Source organism: Solea senegalensis, linkage group LG15 (assembly GCF_019176455.1).
Source record: "Solea senegalensis isolate Sse05_10M linkage group LG15, IFAPA_SoseM_1, whole genome shotgun sequence".
Lineage (NCBI taxonomy): Eukaryota > Metazoa > Chordata > Actinopteri > Pleuronectiformes > Soleidae > Solea > Solea senegalensis.
The window spans coordinates 5,732,435-5,748,176 of NC_058035.1; the positions used below are offsets into that span (position 1 = coordinate 5,732,435).

General features: G+C 41.1%; 1 protein-coding gene across 4 annotated transcripts in view; it reads right to left on the bottom strand.

Annotated features, from left to right (window-relative positions):
• march8 (membrane-associated ring finger (C3HC4) 8) overlaps nt 1–15,742 on the bottom strand; it is an 85,243-nt gene that overhangs the window by 64,331 nt on the left and 5,170 nt on the right. For all 4 annotated transcript variants that reach the window (XM_044045144.1, XM_044045142.1, XM_044045147.1 and 1 more), the window contains exon 2: nt 1,152–1,350. In XM_044045144.1, coding sequence (XP_043901079.1) covers nt 1,152–1,247 — 96 coding nt within the window. In that variant the 5' untranslated portion in view covers nt 1,248–1,350. The remainder of the gene's footprint in view (nt 1–1,151; nt 1,351–15,742) is intronic.

Genomic DNA, 15,742 nt, shown 5'->3' on the forward strand with positions numbered 1-15,742 from the left:
CATACTAATACTGGTCCAGTTCTGTCACTTATTCATCATGATGTTTTTAAATCCTGGACTTTTATGTCACTCTTTTTACAGTTTTACTGTTTTTATTTCACTAATTATGTCCGACTTGACCTGTCAGAAGCGAAACTTTGGAAAGAAATCAACCTCAGTAGTGTCTCTCCGTGTATATGTGGGCTTTCACCTGTTTCCTCCCACTGTCCAAAAACAAGCAGATTTGGGGATTAGGCAAATTGGACCAAATTAAATTGACTGTAGGTGTGAGTGTGAGAGTGGATTGTTGTTTGTCTCTATGTGTCCCTGTGATGGACTGGTGACCTCTCCCCCTATGTCAGCTGGGATCGGCACAAACTGACCCCAGAAGATGAATGAATGAATGACTGAATGAATGGAAAGCTGCAGTATTGCTCAACTCACATTGACTGAATATAGGTTGTAAAAATATTAATGTGTATATAAATCACACGAGAAAAAAAAGAAGAAAAGGAAAAAAAAACTGCACCTGGTGTGCAAAGGCCTTTAATTCCATTTTAAAAAGAATTCTACTAAAAAAATATGAAGCTCATAAAAAACACCATGAATAAATTTACCACCATGAAGAGCTGACCAAATAACTGCAAAACCAGATGGCCCAAAGGCAGTTTTAGGTGCAAATGGAAAAGCAGACCAGATATTGACCAACCTCATTAGAGCCAAAAGCTCTGCTCAGAAATGGAGAAACGCTGTTGCGTAGACTTGATAGAGATGTGTCGGACTAACACCCCTGGCATTCAAATAATAATAATAATAATAGCAACTCCCTGATTGTTTTCTGATGAATGTCTACAGGGCCAAAGGAATAGCTTTCTCTCCCTGCAATACATGGGACCCTTTTAGAGTTTAATTTCGAGTAAAAAAAATGCATCGTGCGTGTCTCTACAACCAGTCTTCAGTGCATTGAGCGGGATCTTTTTTCTTATGCTGTTAAACTCTCTTTCAATAAATGACTCAATTAAATTAAAGGGGGGGTTGATATTTAAATCTAGTTAAATCTCAGTCACAGTAAGCAGAGAAAAACATGTACACTATGGAACCCTGGGATGAAACTGCCACATAATCCTCAACCGCGTCCTAATCCGAAAAAGCAGTTTTAACTCGTCACATACCTGCTTGTCCTTGTCCTTAGCTTTCCCACTGCTCGAGACCCGCGATGAGGTGACATCACGGGGGATGACAGAGATTTGGTGCAGTGGCATGTTCATCCCAGCAGAGCCAACCGGGGACGCTCACACACACAATTCCTGTCCCGTTGCCAAAGCAAAGGGCATGATGGTTTTCAACTGCAACACTTTGATCCCCACCGTCCTGCCGGGGACACACAGAGGACACAAGGAGATTAGCCACAAAGAAACATGTCAAGTAGAAATAATAAAATAAAATATATCCTCCAAATTAACACCAAATGACTTGTGCATTGTTTGAGTGGCCTATGTTTCTTTTGTTTATTTCAGGTGCCTGAGCAGCAGCTTCATATTCTGATTAATCATTTTTAAACAGTTCTACTACAGCCGAGTTTGTAATAATAGAAAACAGAAAACCAAGCATGAAGGTGGAGGACCGTTTGAAAAGTGCTTAAACAAAGGCGGAACTGAACTCACAGAAAATCCCAAGTGCATTTCGGTTCATTTTCATTCACAGATTTAAAAACTAGACTTGTGTACTCACATTGGTGCAGTTGACCTAACAGTGCAGTCTATTGTCAAACCACAGGGGACGTTTTTCCACACACGTTTTAGTTTGTCTCAGCAGTCGCATCATCACGCGGTGTAATAAATCACCAGAGATGGCCCGTACGTGTGCCAAAATCCTGCTTTTTTCCCCCCACAAAGACCTGAAATTCAGGACCATAAATTAAGGCTGAACAAGTGAATGTTTTCAATTAGAACTTGCAGTTGGAAACACCGATATTGTCAAATCACAAAGACTATGATTTAAGATAGACTTTATGAAGCATGTCTGACTCAGAGTGTATTGCTATTATGTCAATGAAAGACCAGACAATTTTCTTCTTCTTTGCATCTTTGCATTAGAATAAAGCGTAGTTAATAATCTGATGGTATCTCATGAGGTAATGCACCATCGAGTTTTAAAGCTATAAACACAGTGATTACCGACAAGAAGCTTCACAAACGCGATATCTGTCAACATTTTGTGATTAGACATTTAAATCGTTCAACCCCCACCATGGACTCCACAAAAAGGCAGCAGAGTGGTATGACAGACACAACAATAACAGCGGCAGCTATTCAATATGGAGCAATGAAGTAACACACCGGGTTTTTACTCTTATTTCAGTTAATGCAACCATCTGTACTGCCACTGACAGCATTAAAACGCCTCTACGGCACGAGGCTGCTTCATATGTGTACGTGCTTTTGCAGGCTGGGGCCTCGCCCATCGAGCTCTGCAGCATAAAAATGACAAGATTATTAAACCAAAAAAAAAAAAAAAAGCAAGGAGACAATGGGAAGGTCAGATAAATGCCAGTAATAAGAAACCAGCATTGATCAGGGCAGGGTGAGTGTGTAGGGGGTGGGGGTGGGGGTGGAGTTTCAGTGATAATGCCACACAGATTCACACAGAGGAGAGGAGACTTAGAAACAGACCTGCAAACCTAGAGCTGCTCCTTCAGTCCAACACTGCACTGTCTGAAAAGCATTTATCAAGATGGAGAGGTGATTACACTGGTACGACCTCACTAACTCACATAGTCACAACACACTTGGGAGTGAACTGCCAATTCAGGGGAGACACAACACCAGGTTTCTGGGTGTGCACCTAACAGAGTAACTCTGGGCCAAAAACATCACCTCACTGGCCAAGAAAGCTCTGCAGCGCCTCGAAGAGCCACATCCACAGTGCCCATCATGTGCTCCTTCTACAGGGACACCATCCTGACCATGTGCATCACACTGTGGATGAGAAACTGCACCACCTCCAATAGGAAAAGCCCTGGTACGTGTTGTGAAAGCAGCAGAGAGGATCATCGGTGGCCCCCTCTCCCGTCCCCTCCTTCCTGGACATTTGCAACACCCGCCCGGCCTGCAAAGCACTCGGCATTGTGAGCGACCCCACCAACCCCTCACACAACTACTTCAGTCTCCTGCCATCTGGGAGGAGTTTTTAGAAGCCTCCAGGAATGCACCACCAGGCTGTCACCATGATATCTCCAACCATCGCCTCAACAACACATGCTGCTTCATTTTTTGCCCTATATGAATACAAGTAAAACAGTTTCATTCACTCCTTGTTTTTCATTCTTTGGGAATAATTAATTAAAAATAGGCTTCGGAACTGCAGTACAATTGCTACGGCTGCATATTCATAACCGACACATATGTTTAGCTCATCTGAAAATAATATGCAACAATTTTGCGTTAAAATGTCTAATGTGATATATTAACATTAGCCAAACTTTTCCAACACTCCAATCAGCTGAAAAACTACATTTCTATTCAAGGAAATTAATCGATTTGGTCACCATGACGACGTCGGGAGCAAAAACCCCCGATGACACATCCGAATGAGGAAGGAAATATGCAGTACTTCTAGTTAGTTGTGGTTTATTTGTCACTAATGAACCACGGCAACTCATTGCTATTGTCAAAACTCTCATGCTGCTTCCTGGTATTAATCAAACAAGCTATGCCGTTGAATTTGACGTCAGTCCTTGTCCAAGTGTACAAGGACTAATGTGGAATTGACTAACTGACTGAAATGTGTGTCCCCTCCACTATATTAGGTGATACATTCCCACTCAGCTTGTAAGTAGTATTAGTACAGTTTTTGGTTTAGCTTCTAGCTAGTTTAGCTTCTGGCTAGTTTAGCTTCCGGCTAGTTTAGCTTCCGGCTAGTTTAGCTTCCGGCTAGTTGTCAGCATCTCAAGTGCCATTCCGAGCTTAGCATAAATTCGGTCTCTTTCTTGGTCCAAAAAAAATTACCTGCCATCATTTGCAGTTGTCTTATTCCTCAGTTTAATCGGCGTCTTTTTTAAATTCCAGCTTTAAACCGGGGGATGGGAGCTGTAGCGCATGCGCAAGACTAACATGTTTACATGTAAAAAAAAAAGTCCAGTTTCAGACTCACAATAATCATTTTTTTTAATCAATATTTGTGTTACAGCAGCATTGTTTTAAGTCACTTATATGCATGTAATCAGAAAAATAAATTCATTAAATAAAATATAAACAGCTATGGCTACAAAGAAAACATGCATTTTTGGTCATTTAATCCCTTTTCGTTATTGTATCGGCATCACAAGACGTGGCTGTGAGCTCCAGCTGATAAAAACAGGTCACTTCAACAGGCAAAGGTGCACTCGGTGTCATATTTTGAATGTGAAAATAACAAGCTACAGAAAATGTGCACGAGTTGGGAGACAAAGTCGTCCACCAGAGGGGATGATTATTTGATACCATTACAGCCCCTGTTTCTTCTCGGCCACAGATGTTTGTAGTAACAGCAAAGCAGTCGTTCTCACGTCATTCCCCGAGCTCTGATAAGAGGCAAATAAGATGGAGAACCAAAATAAATCGAGCTGATCTGTGTCGTACGTTTGCACACTACACTTTACGAAATGTTTCTACGACGGTCGCATGAAACAACAAACGGCATCAATCACTGTGGCCACAACACAGACTGCCACTGCACCCGCCAGCTCATTACTGCACACCCAAAGTACACAAACTGCAGTAAGATTCTTCACTCCTTTCTTAATTGGTGTTGTGTTTCAAGCTTTAGGTCTCTGTTGGACTGAGAGGTTGCACTAATGGGGCAGGATATGTGCAGGACAGCCATGTGTGATTTATACGATCACCACAATAACATCTTCAGTGTCGTGCAAGTCAGTGTGAAAAACATATCATTTCTGCATTGCACAACTTTGAAGGCATTACTTCAAAAACACCAAGGCAGCAAACACTATGTTTATCGTTAAGGCTTCTTTAAGAAAATTAAACAAACTGACCTTTTTTTTTACATAAATAATTAAATTATCAAGAACTGTGAACCTGTCCTACTGTAAATAACCTGCATGCTAATGTGTGTGAGGAATGGTTTGAGATACTGATGTTACAGACTGGAAAGGGCATTTTGACTGACCCTAACATCGTCAAAGGGCTGTTAGGGAGTTGAGAATTGGCTTTTAAAGTTCAGGTGTAAATTAGGTTAGAGTGTATCAGGCATTGAATTGCGAAGACTGACTTCTGGGAGTGCACCATCTATCCTTGACCTTAGTGTAAAGGTTCCTTCTCAGTCGCTCCATTCTTCCAAGGAACATACAGTCGTAACCAAGTTGCCAATAGTTGCCAGGTGCAGAGATGCCCCTTTGTACAGCATTCTTAGTGAGGACACTCAAAGACTTAATGCATTCCCTAGCCACTTACCCTAACCTTAACCATCATAACCCTTAACCTAACATAAACCCAATTCAAACCCCAACCCTAAAACAAGGTCTTAACCCTCAAAAAGCCCATTAAAGCTGCGAGGACCAGACAAAATGTCCTCAAAGACAAATCTGAATCAAACAGACAACAGGTGCACGTGTGTATTTGAATATTTAATAACTGATCAAATACTTTGTCAGCTACTTTTAGGTATTGTAGGACATTTTATTTTAGAACAAGTTTAGACTGATTCTACGGCTAAATAATACCGCAACATTATCATTTACTGACCATTTTTTAAACAGTGTTGTGCTGAAATCATGATATCATACTTAACTCGGTGACATTATAAATGATTCTGAGCACTGGGCAATAAAAAACTGATTTTTCTTGAAGATTTAGTTTTTCAAAACATAATCCAAGCAGATGCTCTCAGTGGAGACAAGGCAAAAGAAGGAAAATATTACCGTGGCTCCTATTATCCCTCTGAAGTCCATTTATTTCAAAGAGAGACAATTTAGCTCTTCTCTCCAGCTCCTTACCTCTCTGCTCCTGCCGGAGGAAAATCACAACCCTGTCTGGTCTACGTTCTGCTCCGCTGAACTCTGCTGTTATTCCGTTTGCCAAGAGGCCCGTCTGTGTCCCTGCTGTCAAACCAGAGCTGAGATATGGCTGAGAGCCCGTTCTTCACTTCTGATGTGCAACCAGGCAGAAAAACTAGGTGGTGTATCAATCAGTCCCAACATTACTGTACTACCGCTACAGTCTAAAGCTAAAGAGGCATCTTCCCTGAAGGGACTGGACCTACAGCGCTGATTTAGATGCATACATTAGAACAGACAATAGTCTATACTGCAATATCTTACTGTATTGTCAGGTACTCATGCAGTGGTTATCATTTCACTGAGTGGGCTGTAGAAATGTGCTGTCACAGCCGAGGACAAAATTATGTAGGAATTTTATTTAATGCCGTTTCAGAAAGCGAAGCTGCTGCAAATCCGCCAGCAAATGATGTGCATTTTCCAAGGAGATCATTTTCTGGAGCATTTTTTTTTACTGTATTGCTTAAAATTAATTATTGCATTGTCATAAAAATGAAAAATGTCAGTCAGCTGTGTAAAAATACCATCCCATCATAGTAAACGTCCAAACAAATTAATTGGATCGTGATGCATGAATCGCACAGCCATCTGGCCTCCCCCCATGCGCGTACACTCTCAGAAGACAACACCACAGACCGCAGTAAAGGTACCAACAACAGGTGTTGGTCGCAAACGAAAGACGTTTTTTGGGAAACGCTACTGCCAAGAAAAAGGCTGATGCAGAGCGATCCAAGAGCAGAGTGAACATCGGTGCTGCGTTTGAACGGTGCCGACAACTAAAAGCCCAGAAAGGGCTGCAAAGTGATGCCATGGTGGCGCTGTTTCGACTGGACCGGTAGGTTCACTTCATGTATTTGTCCAAAAAACTTCACCGTCACCGAAAAGTACCGAAAGCTACCGATGCTGCACAGAGCTCGGGAATCTGTGTTTGTTGCGGGTTCCTGTGCTCTGGAAGCGTAGCTACGGAGGGAATTCCGAAGAAACAGGCTTGTACTATCTCCGGGATCTCCAATCCTACCTTCAATGGTTGACAATAAAGTATAGATGTGCATCTTTCTCCAAGTTTAAATTTTAAACGCTGTACATTAGCAGAAGGTAAGTTATGCAAGCCAAATAAAACGCGCTCCTGCATTAAATAGCTGCATCAGACAAAGAAAGACAAATCTGCGCGGCCACTCGTCCGTCTGAAGCGTCCTTTGCGCACAATGTTTGGAGACCCTGTACTCATCGCAGGCCTAGGTGACGTAGATCATTTTATAAGGATGAGAATTGCAGCTAATTGCATACCATGTAATATACAGCAGCTCTTAAGTTTAGGCGATTTTAATGAAAACATATATATCTACCGCGGCTCTTTAAGCTGATATTACAGCTATGGAGAACATCATTTGCAAACTTATATTACTTTTTCCTGAACAATATGTTTTAAGTGTTCATTTAGCCGCTGCAGAATAAAATTAAACATGCAATTGCTCGCTATAATCACTGTTCCCGTGATGGATGAGCCACTTTGTCAGTTCATCATTTTTGTCACTGACAAGAATTTATAAAAAAATTAAACAAGGCGATGAAGGCGCCTTAGAATCAGTGAATCCTGGTCAACTCCTATGACAAAGTTTGCACAGTTACTCTTGAACAAAGCCTTATCCCTAACCTTATAACTATAACCAGTTAATGCCTACCCTAAGCACAGTTCCTCAGAAATAAGGTTCTGCCTCTTTGGAACCAGACTACTGGTCTGACAAGTGTTTGTGCCAGAAAACAAATACGCACACACAGCTAAATAAAGGCAATAATGTTTGATATTCCCTTGTTCAAACTACATGTTGCTGACAGAGGAAGGAAGGACTCTGTTCTTTTCTGGGTATGAAAATAATCATTTCACCATCCAGGGACATTTTCTTCTTTCTCCTTTAACCGCAAAAGCTGCATGAGATGTTGCTAAAATCTCTGATGTTGCAATGGGAAGGTGAAAGGAAAAGAAATGAAAAGTAAAAAAATAAAGTAAACAGATGGTGGATTAAATACGAAGTTTGCTGGAAGAGCAGAATTTCTTACACGTAGCGCGGAGGGCAGAGGCAGCTGGGAGAAAAGTGCAAACGCATCAAAACATTCCGAATGTGGAGAAGGGAACTGAAAATGTGCAACACGGGGGCCGTAATTTACATTGTAAGATACATTTTACAAAGCACACACACACACACACAAAGAAAGAGAGAGCGTATGTGCAGCTTTTGTAATCTCGGAGCTTCAGTAGATACTGTGAAGAGGAAGCAGACACAGAATAAAAAGGAAGCCAGAAATCCCTGTTTTACTGTAAGCAGGATAGATGAGTCTTTTGTTTTCAAAAGATTTTTTTTAACATGTTATTGTAAATCATAGTTATGCTGCCTCTCAAGCACAGTTACTGCATAACGTGCACTGTATGGCTGTGGCGGCACACAGACACAGAGCAGGCCTGTAGTCTCTTATGCACAGATCCAAGTATAAATCCACGTTTATCATCCGCCAGGTTTCGAAGAACAACACCTCGAACGTCGACAGTTTCGTTTATTCCATTCTCATATCAACGAGAACATCACCATCAGCGAGTTGCATCATGGTAACATACTGTATAAAAATAAGACTTATAAACATGCTTATAAAGGAAAGAACGTAAAACAGATCATAAAGGGTAGTATTATAATCTTTACATCAGAAATCATATGCATGTATTGATGCCTTGGGTTTTGTGAAAGGCGCTTTATAAATCTAAGTTACTATTATTATTATTGTCATTATTATTATTATCGATGAGAACATAAACTTAACAGTGTAAACGTACATTTTTTTGTTTAACCAACAGAATCTCCATTTAAAAAACTTTAAAAATGTATTACTGTCATCATTGACTCATACTTCAGATGAGTCAATGATGACAGGAAAGAAGCAATCTTTAGGATTGTTAACGCTATTTTAAACTTTCAAAACTTGGGATATTGTGTTAAAATCGAATATTAGAGGAATATTAAAGGAAAGTAACCAGAGCTTTTACTCTGTGGTGATTGTGCAACACCGACAACATCCAGTAACAGGTGTTATCAGTCTATGTGCAGTGAGATCTGGCAGAACATTCCAGCTGCAATCTTAGAGAATGCACGACCTTTAATAAGTTCAAAACCAAACTCAAGCGACGGCTGAAGAGGAACCAGAGGCGTGATCATTAATTTCATGCCAATGTGTCACATTTAATGCTGTATGCGTTGCATATTTATTTGTTGTCCTGTGTTTGTTATTTTTGTAACAGACGTAAAGTAGCTTCTGGCATATTTACATTGACATGTTCATTAATATGCATTAAATCAATACATTTCATCCACTTAAAAACAGGACGTTGTGTCAGTGTTTTCAAGGCCTTAAAACAGCCTTAAAGCTACAGACCACTGCTGCTGACATGTATTGTGCTGCGTGTTGGCCAGGAATGAGGAAATGAAAAAACTAACCAGAAAGAAACTGAAAGTGTTTTCAATATGAGAACTGCACTGACAGTGACCAGTAAACACAGACCTGTGGTGACTGTGTGTTTCTCAACACGACAACCACTCGGCCCCTCAGTGTAACGTTCATCTCCTCAGAATAACTCTGGGAGCTGCAGGCCAGCAGACATGAATTATGTGTGTGTGTGTGTGTGTGTGTGTGTTCTTGGTGTGTGGACTCACAGCCGGAGTCTGGCTGATGATTGACTCAGTGACAGCAAAAGAAACAGCAGCTAAAGACTGTTTGACTGTATGTGGCCAACAGTCAGGAGAAGTGTTCTCCAGCAGTCATTTACACACCAATTAACAAGCCAACACTGCACTCCACAACAGACTAAACCCGATCCAGGGAAACTCAATATTGCAGTTCAGTCATATCATTTAAAAAGCATCGCATTTTCATATAACTTACGCCTGGTGCTATTTCGGTGCGTCGTCATGCGGCCACACTGGGCGCTCGTGGAATAGCAATGTTCCCGGTTCAAGTCTGGCCACAGAGCTTTGCTCCGCGTCCTCACTCAACCCTCATTTCCTGTTAACTCTCCATTCTCCTCCGTCTAAATAAAAAGGAAAGTATACGACGTCCTGGAGTCGCTACCTAGTGTTTGTCAGTGCTTTGATCAACATGCGCTGCACTAAAAAAAAGGCATTTGTGTTTAACTGTGATTTATCTAAGATATTTCCCAGTTGTTCAGGTGACAGATTTAAATAAGGGATGGGTATCAGTATCACTGTGATACTGGTCAAAATCACTGAATTGGATATCGGACAAATCCATCCATCCATCTTACCACTTTATTGTCCACATGAGGATCGCGGGGGAGGGGGGGGGATGTACCAATCTCAGCTGACATAGGGCGATAGGCGGGGTCACACCCTGGACAGATCACCAGTCCATCACAGGACCACACACAGAGACAAACAACCATTCACTGTCTCACTCACACCTAAGGTCAATTCAGAGTGTCCAATTGACCTAATCCCCAAATCTGCATGTCTTTGGACTGTGGGAGGAGTTAGCTGGAGTACCCGGAGAAAAGCCAGAAAAGCATACTAACTATCGTCCCATCCCTAATTCAATTAGGGTTTTATGTTATTTTAAATCCAATAATATATCTTTCTCTCCCATATGCACGGTGGCTGCCTGCCAAACACTAATATAAGATATATAAGATATAATATGTGGCATTGAAATATCCACAAAAAAAAAGACAGAAAGACATTACTATGGATATATTTGGAGTACTTGCATTGGCCATATTGAGCATTTAAATATACAGTTAGACAGTTTGGCTAAAACAGTTAATCATTGTGAAATGAAATTTGAAAGATTGCAGTGCGTAGAAAATTAGAAAAGCCTGCTTCTACACTTCAGACTGTTCTGTATTAAATTACAACAACATGTAAGACACACATGTTGGCAGTAATACATATCTGTAAACAGTAACTGAACCCCCTCTCCTCCACCCAATGCCTGATTTTGAAAAATTCCAAGATTGCACCTGTATTAACAACATGAATAGAAACCCATCATACGTGCTGGTTTTCACTGGGAAAAAGGTGGTTTACGGACTGATTCTCTCTTAAAGTCATCCTTGCACAAGGACACCGAGTGATTCATGCTTTGACCATGTCATGTGGTGACGCTGTGTAACACTTTAAGTCTATTACACGGTGAAAACTGACCCGGACCTTGACTTGTATAAAATTATGTCACCACGGAAATTGCAAGTTGCAACATCTAGCAGAAAAATCACAGTTGGATGTTTTCTAAAAGATCGTTCAGCTCTAGCATCTTCCCGAGATTCACTGCAAAAAGTCCAACATTTGTCAAAATACATGAACAACTTCCAGTCTAAAAAAAAAGAAGGGAGGAAAGCCACAACGACATCCAAATTAAAATCGACTTCAGTATGCCTTACTTGTGCAGATGCAGAGCCGAGTGGAAATAAAGCATTAGTAACGCGACTGAACGGTGTCGAAGCAAAACAAGTCGAACACGAGTGTGCACAGGTTTTCAGAAAATAACACAAACACCAATGTAATGCATCGGTCAAAACAAGTTTGACCTGTACAACAAAGAGCTGTCGGTCAAATAGCAACTTGTTCCAAAAAAGCTTTCAAAACAAGTGTGCGGTTGGACAAACCCTCCTGAGCAAATTTACCTGTGTAAATTCCTCCCCTCATGTCACATGCAGTAAAGTCACGTCTTCAAACCTGACAGAGCAGCTGCAGCACAGATTATTCCCAATGTTGCCAAGAAAAATACGAGTTTAGCCTCACAGAAAGAAAAGAAAAGAAAACTCCCAATTCAAACCTATTAACTCACACGCACTAGCAAAACTGATGAATGATCAAAGAATCATGGGTATTCTTGAGCAGAATACACATTTAGCAGAGAGCGTGTTGTAGCTGCTGTAACTGCTCTCTGATTTAAGTCAGGAACACAATAAAGTCAAGAATATGAGCGGCAAGAAACAATCGATGCCGAGCAACAGAAAACAAAAACATTTATTTCATATTCACATATGAAATGTTATTCACATATAAATGCCATTTATTTTTGTTCACTTTTGGCTTATTTCTTTCTGTCTGGCCTGGCGGGGACTCGAACTAGCAACCTTCCAGTCACAAGCTAACTTCCCTTTCCACTTGTCCATGTGCTGCCCCATGATAAAATTGGAAAAATAAAAATTATTATCAACACATAAACGTACGGGGAGATATCAACAGAGGGAAATCGTTGTGTGGACTCACACTCAGAGCTAATGTGCTGCTGCATTAGACTGAAAGACAAGAGTTTTAATCTTGTCCAGTGCATAAGAAATAATATTAGCAGAACCACATTTTACTTACAGCAAATTTCTGCCTCGCTATGAATCATTCATTACTAAGAAGCAGCTTTTATGTGAACAGTCTGTATTTAAATTAAGTGGAAAAAAAGAGTGGGGACATCTTTGACCTCAAACCACCCACAGGACAATTCAGTAATCCATAAAAACAACTTTGAAATGCAAATAGATTTCCCTGACATAAATCATTTTCTTCTACAATAAAAAGAAAACATCATAGAACTGTAAGGTCACAGTTAGGGTAAGTTGCTGCTGTGTCATTATGAACAATAAGGAAGAAAGCAGTCGTTGCTCCCAGAAGAAAAATCTTACAAGTCAGGTGACAATTTAGGCCCCAAGCCCTTTTTTTGTTCTTAAGACAGGCTCTGGCTTGAAATGTCACCTGGTCAATAATAAGAGTTTTTCTTGGTGTGCAGACATTTCTACACTGTGGAGGCGTTTCTGTTGATCCTACCCAGCACACAGTGTCAAGTGAAGTTGTATGTGTATGTGTGAGTGTGCCTGGGTGTCGTTATAAAAAAGCATCTTGGTTCGCAGGGAAGGAAATGAGTGTGAATGTTGTGCTTTCCGAGAATAACGGACAATTGATGATCTATTATTAAGCCAGCGTGTCAATCTAAAGCATCATTACAGCCGAACACAAACTGAAGGCTTATTCAGGAGGGGAAATATTGAAGAAGTGCCATTGTGGACAAAGTCAAATTAATTAAAAAAAAAAGAACCATCACAAAGCACTTTTATACTGATACGGAAAAAGATATTAAAACATAAAAACACTTTGTAGTCCATTATAAAATGACATTAACAATAACTGAGGTGAGATACGCGGCAGAGTTGCTGCTCCTGAAACCGATCTCAAGTACGAACAAAGTTGAGGAAGTGTTTTGGCTAATACCACTTGTGAGAAGCATCATCATCATCATTATCATCATCATCTGACATCAGACACTTCACCACAGAGACGCAGTTCCAGCAATCACATTAGTTATGTGAGAAGACACTTAACACTAACCTGCACTGAGGGGCGCTGAGTTCCTGAACCGACTAACACTTGCGAAAAACCGTGTAACATCATGAGCTAGGTTGTGCATTTGTGTGTGAAATGTATAGCAGGGTGTTAGAATGAGAGCGCGTTGTGTATCGTTACTGACATGATAATCATGCTGTGTACATATAGGCCAACAAATGCAAATGCGTATTTATTTTATATACTGCGAAAGTAAAGGAAACAGCAGTGGAAGGAGGAAGCAGTGTTGAAGATATCGTAAGACGGCGAAACAGGTGTTATCATATAATTTTGAGCTATGAGGTTATGTAGATTTCAATTATCTGTTAATGACATGACCCAGTGGTTTTGGATATCTTTGTTCTGTCCCTTCAGTTCAGAGACATGTTTTTTTAATGAGTGGTTAACAACAGTAGATGTGAGGACATGTGAAATGTGCAAGACGAGCACATTTCATTGTTGTGTTGCAATACAGATCTTGTTGATCCTGCAAATCTTAATAAATCATCCTGCTATCTTGGGTAATTTGAGCTGGGATTGGTGTGCGAGTGTGTTCTTGTATTTCTTGCCTCTTTAGGACTTTTACTGACATAAACACTGACCTTGTCAGGACCAGTAGTCCTCATGAAGACCAAAACCTGACCCTAACGGGGCAACTGAGGAACTGGTTTAGGGCTACGAATCGTAATTAGGGTAATGTTCGGGACAATGCTTTGTTTAGGCTGTCCAAATGAATGGAAGTCAATGCAGTGTCCTTAAAAGGACAGCTGTGTGTGTGTGTGTGTGTGTGTGTGTGTGTGTGTACACTTCCATAAATAAAGAGGAGCACACGACTGCCAACACTCTATAATATACCAATGGAAGGTTTTCTCTCTGTGAGCAAAGTGAAAAACAATGTGTGTGCTGGTCATGGACGAGGCTTTTATGTTTCATGTTGACCTGCGACATCTGAAACTAATGAAGGGAGTTTATGACGTGTGCCATGGAAGTGCATTGTGTTATGTAGCTAGTAAACACACAGTAGAGCAGATAAAGTGAACCTAGTAACCAAGTATATAAGATTGATAAGGAAAGTAGACCGTGTAAATTTGAGTCTACGGGTGCGTTCACACCAGCCCTTCTTAACCGAACCGCAATCGGTTTGCTTGGAAAGTCCAGTTAGTTTGGGGAGGTGAGAATGCACAACCAAACTCTGATGCACATCAAAGAATGCTGTTGTCTCAAGTGAATGTTGCAGTCCCCAATCATACCGTGTCTAGCCGACTATTAGGTGTGAAATAACTGACTTAGTACAAACATCTGTCCAACACAGACACAGAGCTACTGCTGCTCCTTTCCCGAAACCCTCTTCTTGGTTTGCTGAACAGACAGACACCTTGTGAAATTGTGACAGCCCTAATGACATCATCAACCACATCCCACAGCAGTGCCATCGCATGCTGTAAACAGCCGAGCCAGCACTTCTGCTCGGTTGATGTATCGCAGCCTTCGAGGCCTCTCCATCTTTCATCCCGTGTGTTGTAATTCCACTGCAGCCATAGAACACACACACACACACACACACACACACACACACACACACACGGAGAATGCACAGACACATGGGTATAAGTGTGAGTAAGTTCAAGAGCTGCTCAAGAAACAATCAATACATCCACCATCTCGTTGTCCAATCATTTACATTTTTTTCCCTATGGCCATAAAGGTTTCTCCAGTAGGGTTGGGTGGATGACATCATCCTTCAGAGGAAGTCATTAGACAGGATCAATACTCAATTCCCTAAAGATGAAGACAAGCCACAGTAAGACGGCAGCAGGGCAGAGCAGGGCAGGGCTGAGTTACTGTGAGGAAACCAAAGAGCTACAGCACATGATACCTCTTATGATACCTTTTATTAAGTTACTACCTTACAGCACGGCCAGATGCTGACACAACACGACTAGCAGGGGACGAAGTCATGTGATCAGAGCAGATAACAAAAGGCAGCATGACACTGATGCACAGAGCCTACAAGCTCTGGTAATTGTGTTGTATGTTCGCAGCTGCCATATGGCTGCGATACTGTTAATATCATTTATTCAGGAGAAGCTTTAATTAGGAAAGTGAAACTTGAGTGTAGAGCAGTGGCGATTGTTCAAGGGAAGCTCAGCTTCCTCAAAAATGTGGTCAAATATGTACCGTGTTGTATTTAGTTCAATAGTAAACGCTCAGTTAGCTGTTTGTCGCGGATGACAGATCATCTTACGTGATTTTCCTATTCCCGTAGCAGCCCAGCATTAAAACCACTTGAAGCTCAGCTCCAACTGTTCTCTATGGGGATTGGACAAAGGCGGCAAAA